This window comes from Merops nubicus, unplaced genomic scaffold (genome assembly GCF_000691845.1).
Source record: "Merops nubicus isolate BGI_N331 unplaced genomic scaffold, ASM69184v1 scaffold4755, whole genome shotgun sequence".
Lineage (NCBI taxonomy): Eukaryota > Metazoa > Chordata > Aves > Coraciiformes > Meropidae > Merops > Merops nubicus.
This window is the reverse complement of record NW_008607482.1, coordinates 42489-59634: the sequence shown is the minus strand read 5'-3', so window position 1 is coordinate 59634 and position 17146 is coordinate 42489. Positions and strand designations below refer to the sequence as shown.

At 39.4% G+C, this 17146-nt stretch overlaps 1 protein-coding gene across 2 annotated transcripts in view; it reads right to left on the bottom strand.

Annotated features, from left to right (window-relative positions):
• AFAP1 (actin filament associated protein 1) overlaps positions 1–10200 on the bottom strand; it is a 61045-nt gene extending 50845 nt beyond the window's left edge. For both annotated transcript variants that reach the window (XM_008939941.1, XM_008939942.1), the window contains exons 1-2: positions 10069–10200; positions 4013–4110 (exon numbers count right to left, since the gene is read on the bottom strand). In XM_008939941.1, coding sequence (XP_008938189.1) covers positions 4013–4110; positions 10069–10195 — 225 coding nt within the window. In that variant the 5' untranslated portion in view covers positions 10196–10200. The remainder of the gene's footprint in view (positions 1–4012; positions 4111–10068) is intronic.
• Between the last annotated feature and the right edge of the window lie 6946 nt (positions 10201–17146).

Here is a 17146-nt window from a genome sequence, read left to right as displayed (position 1 = left end):
TCCTTTCAGTATTTCCTAGTAAGTATCTAAGAGTAACCTGACAGGCAGCCAGATAAAGGGAGGCTGTCAAACCACTTCTCCACAACAGGAAACCCATTTATATGAAACACTCCTATAGAGTGACTGTGTATTGCAGTAAAGGGTTGGAGGAAGATGACCTATCCTTTTGATTTATATCTACAGGGGTTCTGGCATCTTACTGGACACTTGTTGCGGTTAAATAATTATGAAATTGTGAATATTCCAAGAACAACAAAGTATACACTCAATTTTACTGTGAAAATCATGTGAAATAGCTAAGCGTGCTGTTTGTATTTGGTTTTGTTGGACTGCACACTGCACTGAAATTACCGACTGTCAGATGTAATATGACAACCAAATGTTTGGAGGCTAGAAGTATTCTGTCACTGCCATGCTGTGGAGAATTTATGCCAGTAATCCTCAGGCACATCTGAGCAGCAGGACACATCAGATATTATCCCACTGCCTCAGTGGAAAATGTGCTTCAAAGCAGCTTGGTGATAGTGCAATGATGGGATCCCAGGTGTTAAACCACCAGCAGCACTTTGAGGTGTGCACAGAGCATTGGCTCTGTCATTCCTCCAGACCCACTACCTACCACTGCTCCTTGCCTGTCAAGAGCAGGGAACTATCATAAAAGTAGCTGCTGATGTAGAGATGGAGACACAAGCCCTTGCAGTAAGCACATTCAAGAAGGGAGAACCAAGACAACTCTATTTCACATACAGTGATCTCCTCCTCTGCTGATGACCCAGGCAAAACTTCCCTACCTGCTGGCACTGTATTCATGCTAGCAAGTACAAACTAAAGCACCCAGGCAAGTGGCGTTTCAGTTCTGCAGCAGAACTCTTGCGTTGCTCTTAAGCTCACACCCCTCATCTGCAGCTTTTACTCTGCTGGCCATCTGAAGGAGCTGTATGCACAGACTAAAGCCAGTGAGGATTTGTGTTCTCTAAGCCTGACAGAAAGTCTGCTAGGCCAGATGTAGGCAAGGGAATGTATGCAGAGAAAGATAATTACTAAGAGACTGTGTGTGTAGTGATTCCCTTCACTGCAGTATATGCAAGGTCCAACTTTGTCCCTCAATTTTAAGACTTGGTCCAAAGCTCACTGAGTCTAGGGAAAAAAAAAAAAAAAAAGAAAAAAAAAAGTCCTGGGCTTTAATGTGTTTTAATAACTGGAGACTTCATTTAAAGTATTAACAGCCTGTCTCTAAATAAAATGAATTTTATGCTCTTTGTTCATGTGCTGATGAATAACAAAACTGATAGAAGATTTGGCCTGAGAAAATATGCAGGTCTATTTACAGATGTTCAAAGGAAACTTTGCACAGCACCTGCCCACACATAATTCTGGCTCCTGGCACTACTTTAAGGAGTATTGAATTCCTTCCCACCCACACATCTTTACATAAGTAAAAGCTTAAACATCAATTCAGACTAAACATTTTTGAATGTAGAATCCCTTGAGCGTCATAAAGAGAAACAGTGGTGTCAATGAAACTTTAATTTCCATCACCTTCAATAACTGATGTGCTAAACCCACAGATTTTAAAACAATGCATAGTTTATTTGAAGTTATTGATTCCCTCTCCCAGTAAGTTCCTACTTTCCAGCAGCATGCTGAGTTTCCACTGGAGGCTGAGACCACCACTAGATGTTAGTGAGCAAGTGGAAAAAAGTTTCTGTCCTGAATGGCTGACAGAAAGAGTTGCCATACAACTTGCCATGTGAAGAAGGGCAATCTGGAGCAGAATTTCCTAGCTCTGGTGGGCCCATGGGATTTCTTCAATTTGACTGTGAAAGCACTGTCTGTGAAAAGTGGCTAGGTAAGGTAGTTCAGTATTTGTGTCACTGAGCAATGTAGTTATGTACAGTTCTTAGAGAGACTGGCACCATCAGCTATGTTTTTTTAGCAGTCCATTGATTCAAGGTAGGTTGAAAATCACCACGCAGGAGCAATAACAGAAGGGAATATTAGATCTTGGCCACCATCACTGATGTCCAGCCTGGTGTAAGAAGAAAGATTATATGACAGTCTTTCACTGTATCTAACAATAATGAGGGAGTAAGAAAGAGCTATCTAATAGAGAAAAGTGTATAAAAAAAACAGCTAATGATCACCTCCATTTGTTCAATCTGACTTCAGGAGAAGTTTTTAAACAGCCAGACTGGGGTTTGAGTTTGCCCTAGTGTTCAAAGGTCAAAAGTTGAAGGTTTTGTCTTTCCCTTCAACTCCACCTGGTCTTTTGCAGGACAGCAGCAGTCTGTCATTTTTTTTTTTTTTTTCCACAAAATTATGATGCGTTATCATCTTAAAATAGCACCACTCATAACCTGTATTTGGAAGATGAGAGGATTGGGACTTTTCCTGGATGATTTCAAAGCAGCACTGACACCAGAAAAGGAGGTAAAAACCACCACTGCCTGACAGTAGCAATGGAACTGCAGAAAAACTGGCAAAAATCATCTTCTGCCACTACGGAAACACCAGCTCAGCTTGGTGACTTCAGCGAGATGCAAGTGTCCACAGAGTTACAGGCACGTCAGAGGGGAGGGCCACGTTCAGATGCCACTCTGCCAGGCTCAGCATGGGAAGATTGCACTTCAGCCCACACCAACTTCCACAGTAATTCCCACTGTACCTCAGAGAAATACGTTTGTTACTCAAAAATCTAAACTGAACTACTGCAAAACCCAGTGTTGACCTCCTGGACCCTCACACCATTTCACTCACTGCAGCTGTACTGACTTTAAGAGAATTTACAAGAGTGTATGACAAAGGAAAAGTAGGTCAGTTGTCTTGAGAAAACCAACCTGCATCTTCAGAGCCAATTTATTAAACCGAACCTACATAATTTTGGAAGAACAAGGATCAGAACTGACTTCACTTTATGAAGCTAGCACCTGTAGACTACTTTCAAAAACATGCACATTTTGCATAATTTTCCTGCCTCTCATCAACCCATCAACCCCTTCCCTTGTGATTGATACTATATGCATCTTGAATTAAAGAAAAATAATAATTTTCAGGCACTGTTAACCATGAAATGGATTCTCCAGGTTTCATGGCATATTAATAAGACTGCTTTTGCATCCATTAAAATCTATGCATAATTATTTTGCAGCATCTCTTTAGCTGAACTTTGCTACAGCATATTTAACAATTCTGGATATGAATGTTTCTAGAATAAACATTTCCTTCCTATAATGATTTCACCATATCTCATTACAGTAGGGAGAATTAAAATTAAAAAAAAAAATTCAAAGCAAATATTGTTTAGATTAAAAACCAAAAGCTGGCAGTTCTTAGGGTGAAACTATGATTAAGTTATACAAAATACATTTGTTGTGGGTTTTTTTGGTTTTGTTTTTTCTTTTTTTTTACTTTATTCTAGAGTATATAGCATTATTCACCATCAAAAAAAGGTTATTTCAAAAGGCTGGCCAAGAGTTTGATCTAATATAGTTATGTTCATAAAATGCTACTGGCATTTAAAATGCCACTAAAATGAAGCAGAACATCAGCCATCCAGTTGTTCTGCCTCTGAAAGCTCCATCTGTACTTCTTGATTCAGCTCATGAACACAGGTCTCCATGGGTTGTCCCCATCACCATGCACAAAATTTTCCACAAATTAATAAGAAGATGGGTAATTTATCAGTATTAGGGCTAAGACTACATTCACCTTTCAACAGGCTAAACCATGATTTGTTTACATGTCTCTAAAAAAAAATGCTGAAAATATTTTCTTTAAATCTACTCTGAAGTCAGTAACACAGGAGCACTAAAGCTGGTTTATAGTTTATTCTATAACAAGACTGTCTTGGACCTGTAGGTTTGGCCAGGCCAACCTCCAACTCGAGGGTCAACCTCTGAAGTTAATATTAAGTTGCTCAGGCTTTTGCAACTTGAATTTTGAAAATATACCTATTTATATATTATAGATATTGAAAAAATGTGTATTTTTATATATTTAATTTAACACTCACCAGCCACTGCTGAGGTATTTCTGGCAGAGGCATCTGAGGAGGTGCAGGCAAACTGTTGGGGACTTCTTGCTTCTGTACATGTTCTTTTACTTCAAAACCTGTGGAAGAACAACAGATAACACTTTGGTGGATGTAAATGGGACATTTTTTCAACATGTGGACACCATGTCTGACTGTCACACAGTGAAATCTGGCACACAGTGCTGCTCACAGCCTACCTCCCAAGCACAGTTACTGAGGCAGGACTGGAAGAATGCTGGGAATTCAGGAATTCATTCAAGCAGAACAAACACATACTTATTCTATATGATAATGACATATATGCTATTTGGATCAACAAATACCAGACACAGAAAAAATGTACAGGAAATCATTCTGAACTGTCTATCCATCTGAAACTGAAAGACTTAAAACAGCTAAAATTCAAACCTCTTGTCAGGCGTCTACCATACAGATTAAATCATTTATGGGGGGGAAGATCATATAATCATGGAATCATAAAGGTTGGAAAAGACCTCCAAGATCCTCAAGTCCAACCATCACCCAACACTACCATGACCATTAAACCACGTCCCGAAGTGCCACATCTACTTGTTTTTTGAGCACCTCCAGGGATGGTGACTCCACCACCTCCCTGGGCAGCCTGTTCCAATGCCTCACCACTCTTTCAGCAAAAAAAATTATTCTTAACTTCCAATCTAAACCTCCCCTGGTGCAACTTGAGTCCATTGTCTCTCATCATATCACCAGTAACCTGGAAGAAGAGACCAACACCCACCTCACTACAACCTCATTTCAGGTAGCTGTAGAGAGTGATAAGGTTTCCCCTCAGCCTCTTCTTCTCCAGACTAAAGATAGCACAGTTGTGAATGTCCAATGGGAACGTACAGTGAAGAAAACGTGGCCAGCCTGTGGGCAGTATGTGGCTGGCTGCCTTTTACCAGTGGAGACATGCAACAGTTCCCATGGCACATTCTGGATGGGTGAGTCCAAAACCACCTTTCATAACACAAGAGTCGGGGAAGAGGGCAAAAGAGCAGACCCTGCCTGCTTCCCCTTCCTGGCAGCCATAGTGACAACTCTGGCCAAGCCCACAGCATCCATGTTCCCTGGGCTCCCTGCTGCCACCACTCTCTCTGATCATGGAGCTGTGGTGCAAGTCCTGGAAGATGCAGGATGCTGTGACACCCCAGCCTGGAGCACGCTGATGCTGGCGGGACATTGACCTAACCAACTCAACATTATTAGAACCACACACTGAGCACTTTTTCCCACCATTTCCTCCCTCCTCTCATTTAAAAAAAAAAACAATTCCATAGTTTTCTAGGTGTATTTGGAAAGGGAAATGGAGCCAAATGTAAAAGCTGCTTTGAGGGTCCTTTGTATCACTATTGCAACTCCCTCCCAGGAGAAAAGAGCAGTGACCCACTTGTTCCAAGGTTTTGGCACGATAATTTAAATCACAGTTGAACTCACTTCATAGGAACATGATATAGTTTATTTTTCTAAAATATCAAAAGGGAGATTAGAGTGCATCTCCTCAATGTTCTGGCAAAAAATCAGTCAGTGGATTGTACCCTGCTTACCCCTCGACTGAATTTAGCTTCTAGTGTTTAGTTTAGTTTTTAAAATATATATTTACATAGTCAAATGGATATCTTTTGGTCAAGATCATATAATTCTCAAAAATGTAATTAATGATGAAATGTTTCTTGTCATAATACCCTAGTCCCACTGGCTGTGAAGTCATGGATTGAAAAACAACACTGATAAAATAAACTGGCTCTAAGGGCCATAGATTCTTCTTTCTTCCTACAAATCAAGAGGGAGATTAGTGTTGGGAAACATTCCAATTTTTTTTTTTTTTCAGTATAGCTTTCACTTGTTCCTCTTTATGTAGGATGAATGCCTATTATGGCTGCTATCCATATCCAGGTCTCTCATGTTTTCCATAACAACAGTATGAAAGGCTACTTACTGGAAAAAAAAAAAAAAATCCAAGTGAATTCTACTGACTCTGTAAAACTAGTTTTTCCCCATTTTTAAAATATGTGTTTAAGTAAGAACATGCTCTAACATTTACTTTCTTCTATCAAATTACACAGCAAACCCAGAACTATAGGTTTATAGCATAAGGTCCCTTTGAGGAAAACAGGCTATGTTGACAATCATATTAAATCCAGCAACAGTTCATACTCCAAAATAAACTATTTGTGTCTTTGTTTTTTAGAAGAAAGTCTGAGTTTCAGAGGGAAATGCCAAGTGTTTTCTTCAGACCTGCAATCCATTGGGCATGCCAAGGCTCAAGAAGAAAAACAAAGTTTATAGTTCTGCCAGCTATTCAGAGTAACCACTGTTTTGGATGTGGGGCAGGTCAAGGCCAGGCAGCTATGACCTGAAGAACACATCTGCCTGGCCCAGTTCTCTCTGCTTGGTAGGGATTAAATGAAGAAAACAGTGTGCATTTGGGAGATGGAACAAAACAAGGGAAAAGATTTCTAAAGAATTCCCCAAGTGAAAACTCACTCAGTTTAAAGTATTTTACTAAAAGCCAACCAGCCCATTATAATAATTTCCACACCTTTACAAAGAAAAACATAATAGTCCATTTCCAGATGTTATAAAGAGCCCAGCCAGTTCCCAGTTGCCCAGATCCTTCATTACCATTCCCCATTGATCTTAAATGGTTTCCTCCAGAAATGGAAATATCCTGTTGGATTCACACAGTTGATTTCTGCAAATGCACATAAAGAGTCTAAACTCAGCACAGTCCTCAGGTCTCTTAGTGCCAGCAACCCAAGAGCTCTCGTGGAGTTATGTGGGTGGAGTAAAACAACATTTTGAAAAACATTCCAAATGACAGTTCAGCTTAGTTACAGAGTACTGCGGGTTTAGACATCCTTTACTGCTTTTAATTTTAATGAAGAGATGAATAGTTTCAAAGGGATGGGAGTACTGAATGTTATAAGTGATAAAAAAGCAGCAGGGTCAGCTCCAGTAAAGTACATGACTCCCTGGGCAGTTTCACACACCCTTGCAGCCAGCACAGGATGGCAGAGCTCCCAAGGAGGCAGCTCTTCTCCTCCCTGCCTCGCTCCTGTCCCTGCACCAGCCTCTCCTCTGTGCCAGCAGAACCACGTGTGTGGCCTCAGGTTGAACCAGACCAGGAAAGTGACACTGGTTAGGACTAAACCAGAAAAAAAAAAAGCTTGTGCAAGCAAAAAGGAAGAGGCAATGTATGACGAACAAGAATGAGTAGACTGGGGAGGGGAATAGGATGCTTTCTTTAGAGGCCATGCTGGCTTAAATAGTTTAAACTGTAGTTCCATACACTAGAGTAACCCCATGCACCAGTACAGGTTAGGGGTTGACCTACTGGAAAGCAGCTCCACAGAGAAGGACCTGTGAGTCCCAGTGTACAACAAGATAACCATGAACAGCAATGTGCCCTTGTGGCCAAGATGCCCAATGCTATCATGGGGTGTATCAAGAGAAGTGTGACCGGCAGGTCGAGGGAGGTTCTCCTCCCCCTGTACTCTGTCCTACTGAGGCCACATCTGGAGTATCGTGCCCCGTTCTGGGCTCCCCAATTCAAGAGAGACAGGGAACTAGTGGAGAGAGTGTAATGGAGGGCTACAAAGATGAGAAGGGGACTGGAGCATCTCTGTGACAAGGAAAGGCTGAGAGACCTGGGCCGCCTTAGCCTGGAGAAGGCAACATTTGGAGGGGATCTTATCAATACTTATCTAAAGGGCAGGAGTCAAGAGGATGGGGCTTGACTCTTTTCAGTGATGCCAAGTGATAAAGACTAGGCACAACAGGCACAAACTGGAACAGAGGAAGTTCCATTTTGAACATAAGGAAAAACTTATGAGTGTGACAGAGCACTGGAGCAGGCTGACCAGAGAGGTTGTGAAGTCTCCTCTGGAGACTTAAAACCTGCCTGGATGTGTTCCTCTGTAACCTGCCCTAGGTGAACCTGATCTGGCAGGGGGCTTGGATTAGATGATCCCCACAGGTCCCTCCTAAACCCTACCATTCTGTGATTCTGTGATTATGACATCTCATTTTGGATAATTTGAAGGCATATTTCTGGATCCTTTAATCACTTTTACAGCTTTTCTTTGAAATGTCATTTTTATCTCCTTGAATGTAGGTGCTAGAAGCGAGTACAATGTTCCAGTGACAACCGCACTGCGCTAAGCCCTACCACTTAATATATGGATCGTGCTAATGGGTAAATCCTGTAATAGGATGTAATGGATCTTCTTACAATGGATCTTCTTACAGATCCTGTAATAAGCTTTAAAACGTAAATGGTAGGTGCTGAAATGGAGAAAGCTATGGTCCTTGGGTTTTTTTATGCTTGGCCACATCTAGAATCATGAATTAAACACACTTAGGAAGGTGCTCTGGTACAGAGAAACTGATGTCCATACGGTTACAGTCTCGCACTCCTCAAAACCAAAGTGGGGAGCGATGATTTTGAACTGTCTGTTGGCAACACATCTTTGCTCATGCTAGGTCCCAGATCATGCCCAGGAACTGATGGAGGAGACAAGTCCGCTCAGGCCAAACTCACACCAAAGACCACTCTGTAATTTAAATGCATAAATAAAGGAGTTCTAGGATTCAGAAAAACACCCAGCACTGTTTAATTTACGTGCAGAGCTGTAGCTGTTGTGTCCTGAAACACCACCCACAATCCAGAGGGAACGGATATGACAGCTCCTCCTTGTGTTTGCAAAGGTGGCAAGAGAACGTCGTCTGACTTATTAAGGAAGTCAAATGTATTTCTTAATACAGCTAATCTAAAAGATTACAAGAAGAACATGCAGTGTCAGATCAGTATTGCTGAGCTTATTTTGATCTGTAAAATAAAGCTGTTTCTAAACATACCAAGTTGCAAGTTCTCATCTACAGATTTTGTTTTGGGTTTTGGCTTCTTTTGATTGACTTTTGGAGTACGAATCCTCCTTCCACAAGATGTGAAAGTTGTACCTGTCTCCTTCTTTGAGTATTAATTAAATATTGAAATGGCTCTTTAAAAGTACCAAAATAGAAAAGAGGACAATCTTTATTTTCTAGTTGATTTCTTTGAATTGAATCCTGTGGCAAAAATTTTTTCTTTACTAAAGGAAGGAAACACTGCATCAAACAAGACTTTATTTTTTAGGACTGGAGAAGAAACCAATAATGGTAATGCAGCTGCTCACAATGTAGCATTTTTCTTTAACAGACTGGTATTTTTCAAAAATCTAAACACTGAGGGTTTACACTGACAGTATTTCTGTCAAATGCAGGACAGAGGTCTAATGCCCAGGTGCCACTTCATACCTAAGGGTTCTGTAAAGAAATGTAAGAGGACTGCTAGAAAAAATAGTGATGATTAGTCCTTATATAAGTCTGTGCAAAGTCTGCTGTACACAGTGAACCATTTATATTGCATTTATTTCCATAACCTTGATGGAGATAAAAGTGATCATGCGATCAAAATGGCTTTAGATAGGAAGAAAAAGTGAAAGAGAATATAACTCTAATTGCAAAATGCAAAATGCAAACCGAACAGGCTGACAGACACTTCCTAGCTCTGGCTTGGCACTCCTGTATCAGCCATGCACCAGAGCCTGCCTCACTATCAAGGCTTGATGGATTTTGGGTCATTTAACAGAAATGCAGCATGCACCACCCACACAACTATAAAACAGTGCTGTGGCCAGCACTCCATCATGTAGTATTAATTTTCCATCAAAACTCATAAATAGCATTGCTGCCACAAACAAAATGAATTAACTGCTCTATCAGCAGAAGTGAAAACATTCTATCTAGCACGTAATTTTGTGGCTGGATTCACCCAAGGTACTTCCAGAATGGCTTTTGCTATATTTTACTGCTGAACATGAAGGTACGCATTCAGGAAAGGAACACTTTGGCTTCACCCTGTCTTTCTGTCTTTCTTCAATTTGGGGCTTGTCTTTAGCTCGTAAAGCTATTTCACTGAGCACAAACTTGTTCTCTGCGTTCTGCAAGCAAGAAAATCCACCCCTGACACTGACCTTTTGATGACTGTATCCTCAGGAGAATGTTAGTTATTACTGCTTTCTTTTCCCTGACAGTGGAAGTTAGATACTCATGGTCCAGAAGTTCAAGAAACAGGCGCAGCTCAACTATTAACTCTTCCATGGCTGAAAGACAAAACAAAAAAGACAATTACTTTCTTTAATAAGTCTCATTAGAAAAAAAGACAGAGTCAACTCTCATTTATTCACATTCATAGTTCTTTCCTAGCATTTCTTAAAAATGTGTGGTCCTCCTGCTGGAAACAAGACTATTCATTAGTAAAACCAACAGCATAGTCCATTAGTAAGCAGTACTGGCATTTGTAGCAGTTAACTTAAAGACAGCTCTTTTCACAGACCACATCATCAAGCCAGCACTAGACAATACATGCAGGAGTGGTGGCCATCTGCTCTTCTACCAGTGCCACTCTGGTTCCTCTCTCTTTACAAATCATTTCTAACTGCAAAACAAAACTAGAGTTTCATAAACTTTCTTGGCACACTGATATTTTCATAAATTTTTAGAAGTCTCCCTTACTTCTCCTGTTTGCTGAGGTAAAAAAGAGCAGGTATTCTTTTTTTTTTACAAAGTAAAACTAAAGTCTTTCCTACAAAAAAAAAAAAATCCTTTCTTACGATTTCCAAAGACAAGTTCTCAACCCATCACATAATTTCTTACTACTCCCAGATTCCTAATGATGCACTTCATATTGCTATGATTTCAAATCTCAGGGTTTTCCTAGTTATTCTAGAAAAAAAAAACGGAAACAAAAAAAAAAAACCACCACAACATTCCATCTCTGTATTCCCAATGGCTCTCATTTTTTTAATCAACAAACTATAAGCATGTATCTTCTTGTTTCCTTTCAAATTACCTTTAAAGTCTTGCATTGCCTTAGAAACTGCAGTAGCTGAGAATATACATATAAACACATTTGTTACAGCTTAATCATATGATACCTATTCAGCAGGTTTATGTGAAACCCATAGGATAAACCTCATTTCCATGCTTCAATTCTATTATAATCGGAGATTCTTTGTTCCATTCACTTAAGTGGACTCACTTTTTAAAATTTTCGTTTCATCTTTGTCAAAATTTCCATACTTTCTGTATCTGATGACATTATCATAACTAAAAGATGAGGAGAAACATCCATTTCATTTCAGGGCCACACCTAGGATTAATCTCAGTCCTACCCTCATTCCAAAATGCCTCTACTCAATTTTTTTTCTACTTAACCACATTTGTTTTTACAGTCTTTTCAAGGCCCAACAGAGAGACCACTGCTAAGCCTTTTTAGACTTCTAAAAAATATATTCTTTGCTGCTTACTCCCACATCAGCACTTCCCTATTCCTAAAACTTTTTCTCACACAGTTGTTTACCCAGGTGAACCTAGAAACCTTTTTCCCATGTCTGAGAATGTGTCTGGATGTTTAAACAACCCTTGGTCAAGAAGCATTTTTTTTATCCTATACTTCAGAACAGCAACATGCAGGGAAAACCTGCAGATGTCAGCTGCATCTCTCAAGGAGCTGTCACAGCCCCAGTGTCTCCAATGAATACAGATTTTCCCCTTTACTTGCAGATTGTACTTGCAAGTATGCTCCGGCTGCGCTGGCAAACCCGGCACAGAGCAGGCACAGAGGACATGCCAGTCTGCAATACCAAGGCACGATAATGTCTTTGCAAAGAAATCCCTGAAGAAATGCACTTGGGCAAATATTTTGTGCAAGCTACCATTACTTTGCACAGATACATCCATCCTGTCCGAGTTTTCTCTTGGTAAATATGTTCTATTCAACTGAGCAGTACCACTGCCTTCGTATAAACTGTCCACATCCAAGAAATATGTTTCTCAAAGATTTTTACAATATGTAGGCAGAAAGAGGGTATCCAAAATGACAGAAAAACTGTCCACATCACTTCAGAACGTAGCTCACAAAAAACACACCATTGCTACAGGTGAGATTTTTTCTCCTTGGACCTCACACTTGGACCTACAACCAAAAAAAAAACCACAAACCCCCAGCCCTTTTTAAAATTATACACTTCAGAAATCAGATGTATATTCTATTGAGTGTAGAGTGGCCTCTTGCTTTTAAGTATGCTTTGAATATAAGATGTATCATTATTGTTGTTATGAGATATATTTTAATTACAGAATATAAGAATCTTTTAGTATTTACTTATTTATTATTATACACGCATTTTAAAAACTATTATTACCATGGAATCTAGGCAGTCATTATGAAATCTAATCAGTATACACTACAAGAAATGTATATTTTTCAAGTAATTTTACAGCCGTACAAATTACTGTTGGTAATTGCATATATTACTGCACTAAAATTTCTTTGCAGTGGCATGTCTGCTGGACTCTTTAAGTCAAGAGACTATAAGTAGTCTGAAAAGGATCTCATCCTTCTCTTCACCAAGGAACACCCTGTGCCACAGTGACCCCATTTCTTTGCTGAGAATGGGAAGGAAGTAACCCCATTTCTTTGCTCCTTCTGGGACAGAAGAGACAAAAGAATGAAAGCATCAGATACCTTTGATGCACACACTGTGCATAACTGGGTTTGGCTGTTAAAAATTATAAGATCCTTGTAGTCATGTGCTTATAATCTACCATAAGCAGATAGATTGTAAAATGAGAAATGAAAACCAAGTAAGAGGCAGTAAGAGAAATGGAAGCAAGAGAAGAGGAGATAGGATATTGCTGCTGGAGAGATGCCTGGGAGCTAGCATCAGCCCAAATTTCTCCTGATTTCTTATCCCATAAACATGTGTCCTTCTTATACGTCCTTGGAGGAAATCTGTATTGCAGTCACTGGAGACCACAGTCCACAGACCTACAATGACCAAATCACCTGCGTTACTGCGAGCAGTTTAACTGCCCCCAGCACAGGGTTTACAAAGAAGCCTTAATTAGGACTGACAGAGGATGACAAGATGAAGCTGATACCACTGAGACAATCCTTAAAATATCTCAGACCGATTGCCTTAGTAACATATTCACCATAACTGTATTTATGTTTGGCCTGGTGTCCAGCACTGTGGTTCAAATATCTAATAGTGTATGATACAGGAACACAGAGCACGAGGAGACTTGCCCCTCCTGCCTTTGTAAGCCTGCAGGCATATGGCACTGACTTCAAGCAAGTAGTCATAAATGCTAGTCTAAAATTTTAGTACGACAACAGACTGAACTTGTTAGCAGCTGTTGTAAAATGCTAGGCATGAACACTTAGACATTGCTTCTCTTATTTTTCTATCAGGATTAAATTTGGGTTGCATTTTCTTTCGTGGGAGTTAATACCACCACAAACACCTACGTGTAAGGGCAGGAAGTTCTGAATTTCACTTGGCATACATGCAATGATGTCAGACATCCAAAAGGAAAGAAACACCGTTCCCAGATAGCAAAAAACACTCTTTCCATGTATTTTAAAAGTACACATAACTTTTTTAATACTTTTGCTGCTTAAGCAGAGTGAATTTAAAATATTTATAATAAGGAACTGAAAACCCTTTTTTCTAAGATGACAGCAAATAAACTTGTATGTACTTGTGAAAAAACAAGTTTGCCCGTTGTCAATCCTTGGCTTATTTTCTGAATTAAAGAATCTTCTTTTCTTCTTCCTAGAAATGTAATGATGTGCTCACAAAAAGTAATGGAACTGAATAATAGAAAATCCACATAATGCATATTTTCAGTAAGCAATCATTACTTTTGAAATGGAGACTAAAAATGAGAGGGTGATGCAAGTCCCACAGAAAAACATACTCCTCCAGTGAGAGATTACCCTTGGAAATCTGACATCACCACAAAATAAGAATAATAATCAGAAGGCTCTCAAAAAAGGGCCAATTTATTTGACAGTTTTGGCTGTATTCTCATTGCCAAAGGAATTACTTGTAAGTGGCAGGTGGTGAAAGGCAGGGTGGAGCCCAGGGATGGTAATCACAACAGTAAGCAGATTTTAGCTAACGGAGAAGCAAAATCACATTCCACATTAAATGATGAGAAGTCCATTCTATGCTCAATAGGAATTATAGGCCCCTTATGGGCTGCTGGAATTGCAAATAAAAACACAGTGATACATCCAGAAGGGTTTCCAAGACTGACTCTCAAGAGTTTTAAAGTTTTTCAAATGACAGCACATAAAAACTATATGCACAAGCCAGCAGAGGAATACACCAAGGTAAAAATAATCAGAAGGAGGCAATTACATCACACTGTAGTTTTTGTTCCAAGCCAGAGCTAAACACAACTGGGATTGAAAAGCATGATGATGCAATTATTCCAAATCTACATGTATGGGTATTAGCCTATAACCATTTTTAAAGAATATAAAGTTTTCACTTCTCATGGATTAAAAATATTTGTAGGAGCAGTGTTATATAACACACATGATTTCAAGGTTGCTTGAACCAGAAGAAAAGAAGGATGAACTCATCAGAAGAATCGTCCCATTGTTTTTTGGTCACTCAACACAGCTACAGTATTTTTTGACTTTGCCATACCACAAATTACCTGAAAGGGTTCTCCAGTTGACTAGTACTTTTAAAGAAAAACAAATTTAGAAAGGATAATAAGAAGTATTTTTATTGATTATTGTCTTGTCCATACAATACAAACCCCACACAAAGTAAACGCACTTCCATGCTTGCCTGTCTATTTTAAATTCACGCATGCAAACATGTCAGTACATAAATCTATCACAGAAACAGGAATTAAAACTGAGCTTTAGATTTTTAGATCCTCTTGATCAGTTCCCTGCACATTGCTGAATCAAACTTCTCTGGGCTTAAATCTTCTGTTCTCTTTTCGGTTTGTCATTTACAGATGTTAAAGGCCAGAACAGACCATGTCATGGAGATCCTCTAGAAGAAATCACCTAATCTGACTTCTGTACAACGCAGGCCAGAGCTTGCATCTAATTACTCCTCTGTTAGTGGACAGAGTTGTATTTACCTGTAGCACATCTTCCAAGAAAGGCAAAAAGCTATGTCAACATTCTGAGCCCCACTTCCATGAGGGGAGATCCCATTTAACTTCCTGAAACTGGTATGATTGGATTTGTGGATAATATTGATGTTAATCTTCAAGCTATATACGAAAATAAGGTATTGAGAATAGGTGTGCTCTAATTCAACTACAACCCAATACAAGCATGACCATGCACGTACACACACACGCACGTACACACGCACACACACAGGCACTGTATTTGGTAACCACTTAGAGGTTTTCCAAGTGGATGTCTCAGCCTTAACCTTGTCTTTATGGTCATTTACTGCGAGCCTATATTAAATGAAATATATACCTAATCCTATAACAGTATTTATCCTCTGAAAAATGTTCATGCTGCAGTTCTGTACCACATAAATGAAGTTGTTCTTTAACTGATATACCACAATGGCCAATTTCAATGCATCGATGTTCCCACCTTTTAAAAATATAAGCCTCCATATTCTGTTAGCAGTATGATATTTTGGGACTTTCTGCACAAGAAAAAAGTTAAAGATTGTTATGGCCGTCTGGCTGAATGATTAAAAATTATTCTGCTTCAAAATTTGATTAAAGCCTACTACAATCCAGTGTGTAAAAAATTCTTAAAACATACACACACTCTCACCCTACCAAAAAGCATCATTGGCATTTGGGTACACAAGCAACAGTGGAGAAACTAGACACATGATCTAGTTTTGAATCAAAAACAGTGTGAAATGCATGTTCATCCTTCTTTCTACTGATACATCATCCTTAGTTTTAGATGTCATCATTTGAATATTTTATTTAAAAGCTCATAACAGAATACTGCTGGGAAATCATATCTGTATTTTATAAAAAATATAAGTATCAGAGACACTGTGAAGAATACAGACCCATAAGGAGAAAAGATGTTTGTGAAGAAAACCACATCACTTTGACACACTTCCATTCAATCCTGTAATGCAGTTGCAAAAATCCAGGAATTAATGAAAAAGTTCCTTTCATGACTACATTGTTATTGTCAAGGAAAATAATTTCACACAGAAATGCACAAAATCTGAAAACAGGCATTGATGGTATATTTAGCACAAGGAAAAATTTTTACTTCTTCCAACATGCTACCAGAAATTAGATGGCATGTTTGAGAACTGTATCAAAATCCTACCCACCAAGACATGAAAAGGCATGCTGTTTGCAGAACACAGACTGCAAAGACAAAACTCTTCACTAGGAGAGTTTAGTAGTGTACAAGGTGTGATGAACTCTACCTGTTAAGTATGCTAAAAACCTGCTCCAGAAAGTAGAGGTGACCATCTAAGGGGTACACAGCATTACAGGAAAGAATGGTAAAAGTGTATGAAGAAGGGGTGAACCCTGAATAGCAGATGAAGCCCTAAAGGTGAAGAATTAGCATGGAGCAAGCAAAGCACATACAAGGATTGCCACCAGTGTTTTAAAATAAAAATAATTATATTTAAACCTCTCCAAAAACACATAACAATCACCTTTTGTTTAAAACTCGCAGCTTCCTAGACTGTCACAAACTCTCTTTCCAGACAGCCTGGGGCAAGAGGCAAATTACAGCCACTAAAAACTCCTCCTGTCTCATGCATATTTATGACCAACCTCAACGAGTGTCAAGGGATCATTACAGGCACAACTCACATGTATTCCTTTTTCTTCCTTCCATGTGCTTTAGTTTTCAAGGAATTGGCTTTTACAAAACCAGCTTTCCGAAAAAGCTATCAGAGCTCCAAACGCTGCTGTTGTAATACTTGGGTGATAAAACAAGAGGTGGGAAAGCACTAAGGAATGTTTGGACAAGGAACAAGCTGCCAAAAACCCTACTCAATCAGCTACAGCCGTGCAATGAGTGACAGCAATGCAGGAGTGTAATCCATTAGCATAAGGTAGATGGATAAAGAGTTTATTTTTTAAAGTCCAGACGACTGTTTAAGCACTGCCACAGACTTTGGAGAGGAATGCCTCCTTTAAAGCAAGTTCACAGACTCCTAGAAAAAAAAAAAAAGGGGGGAGGGGAGAAAAAAGAGAAGAAAAGAACAAAAGAGGAGA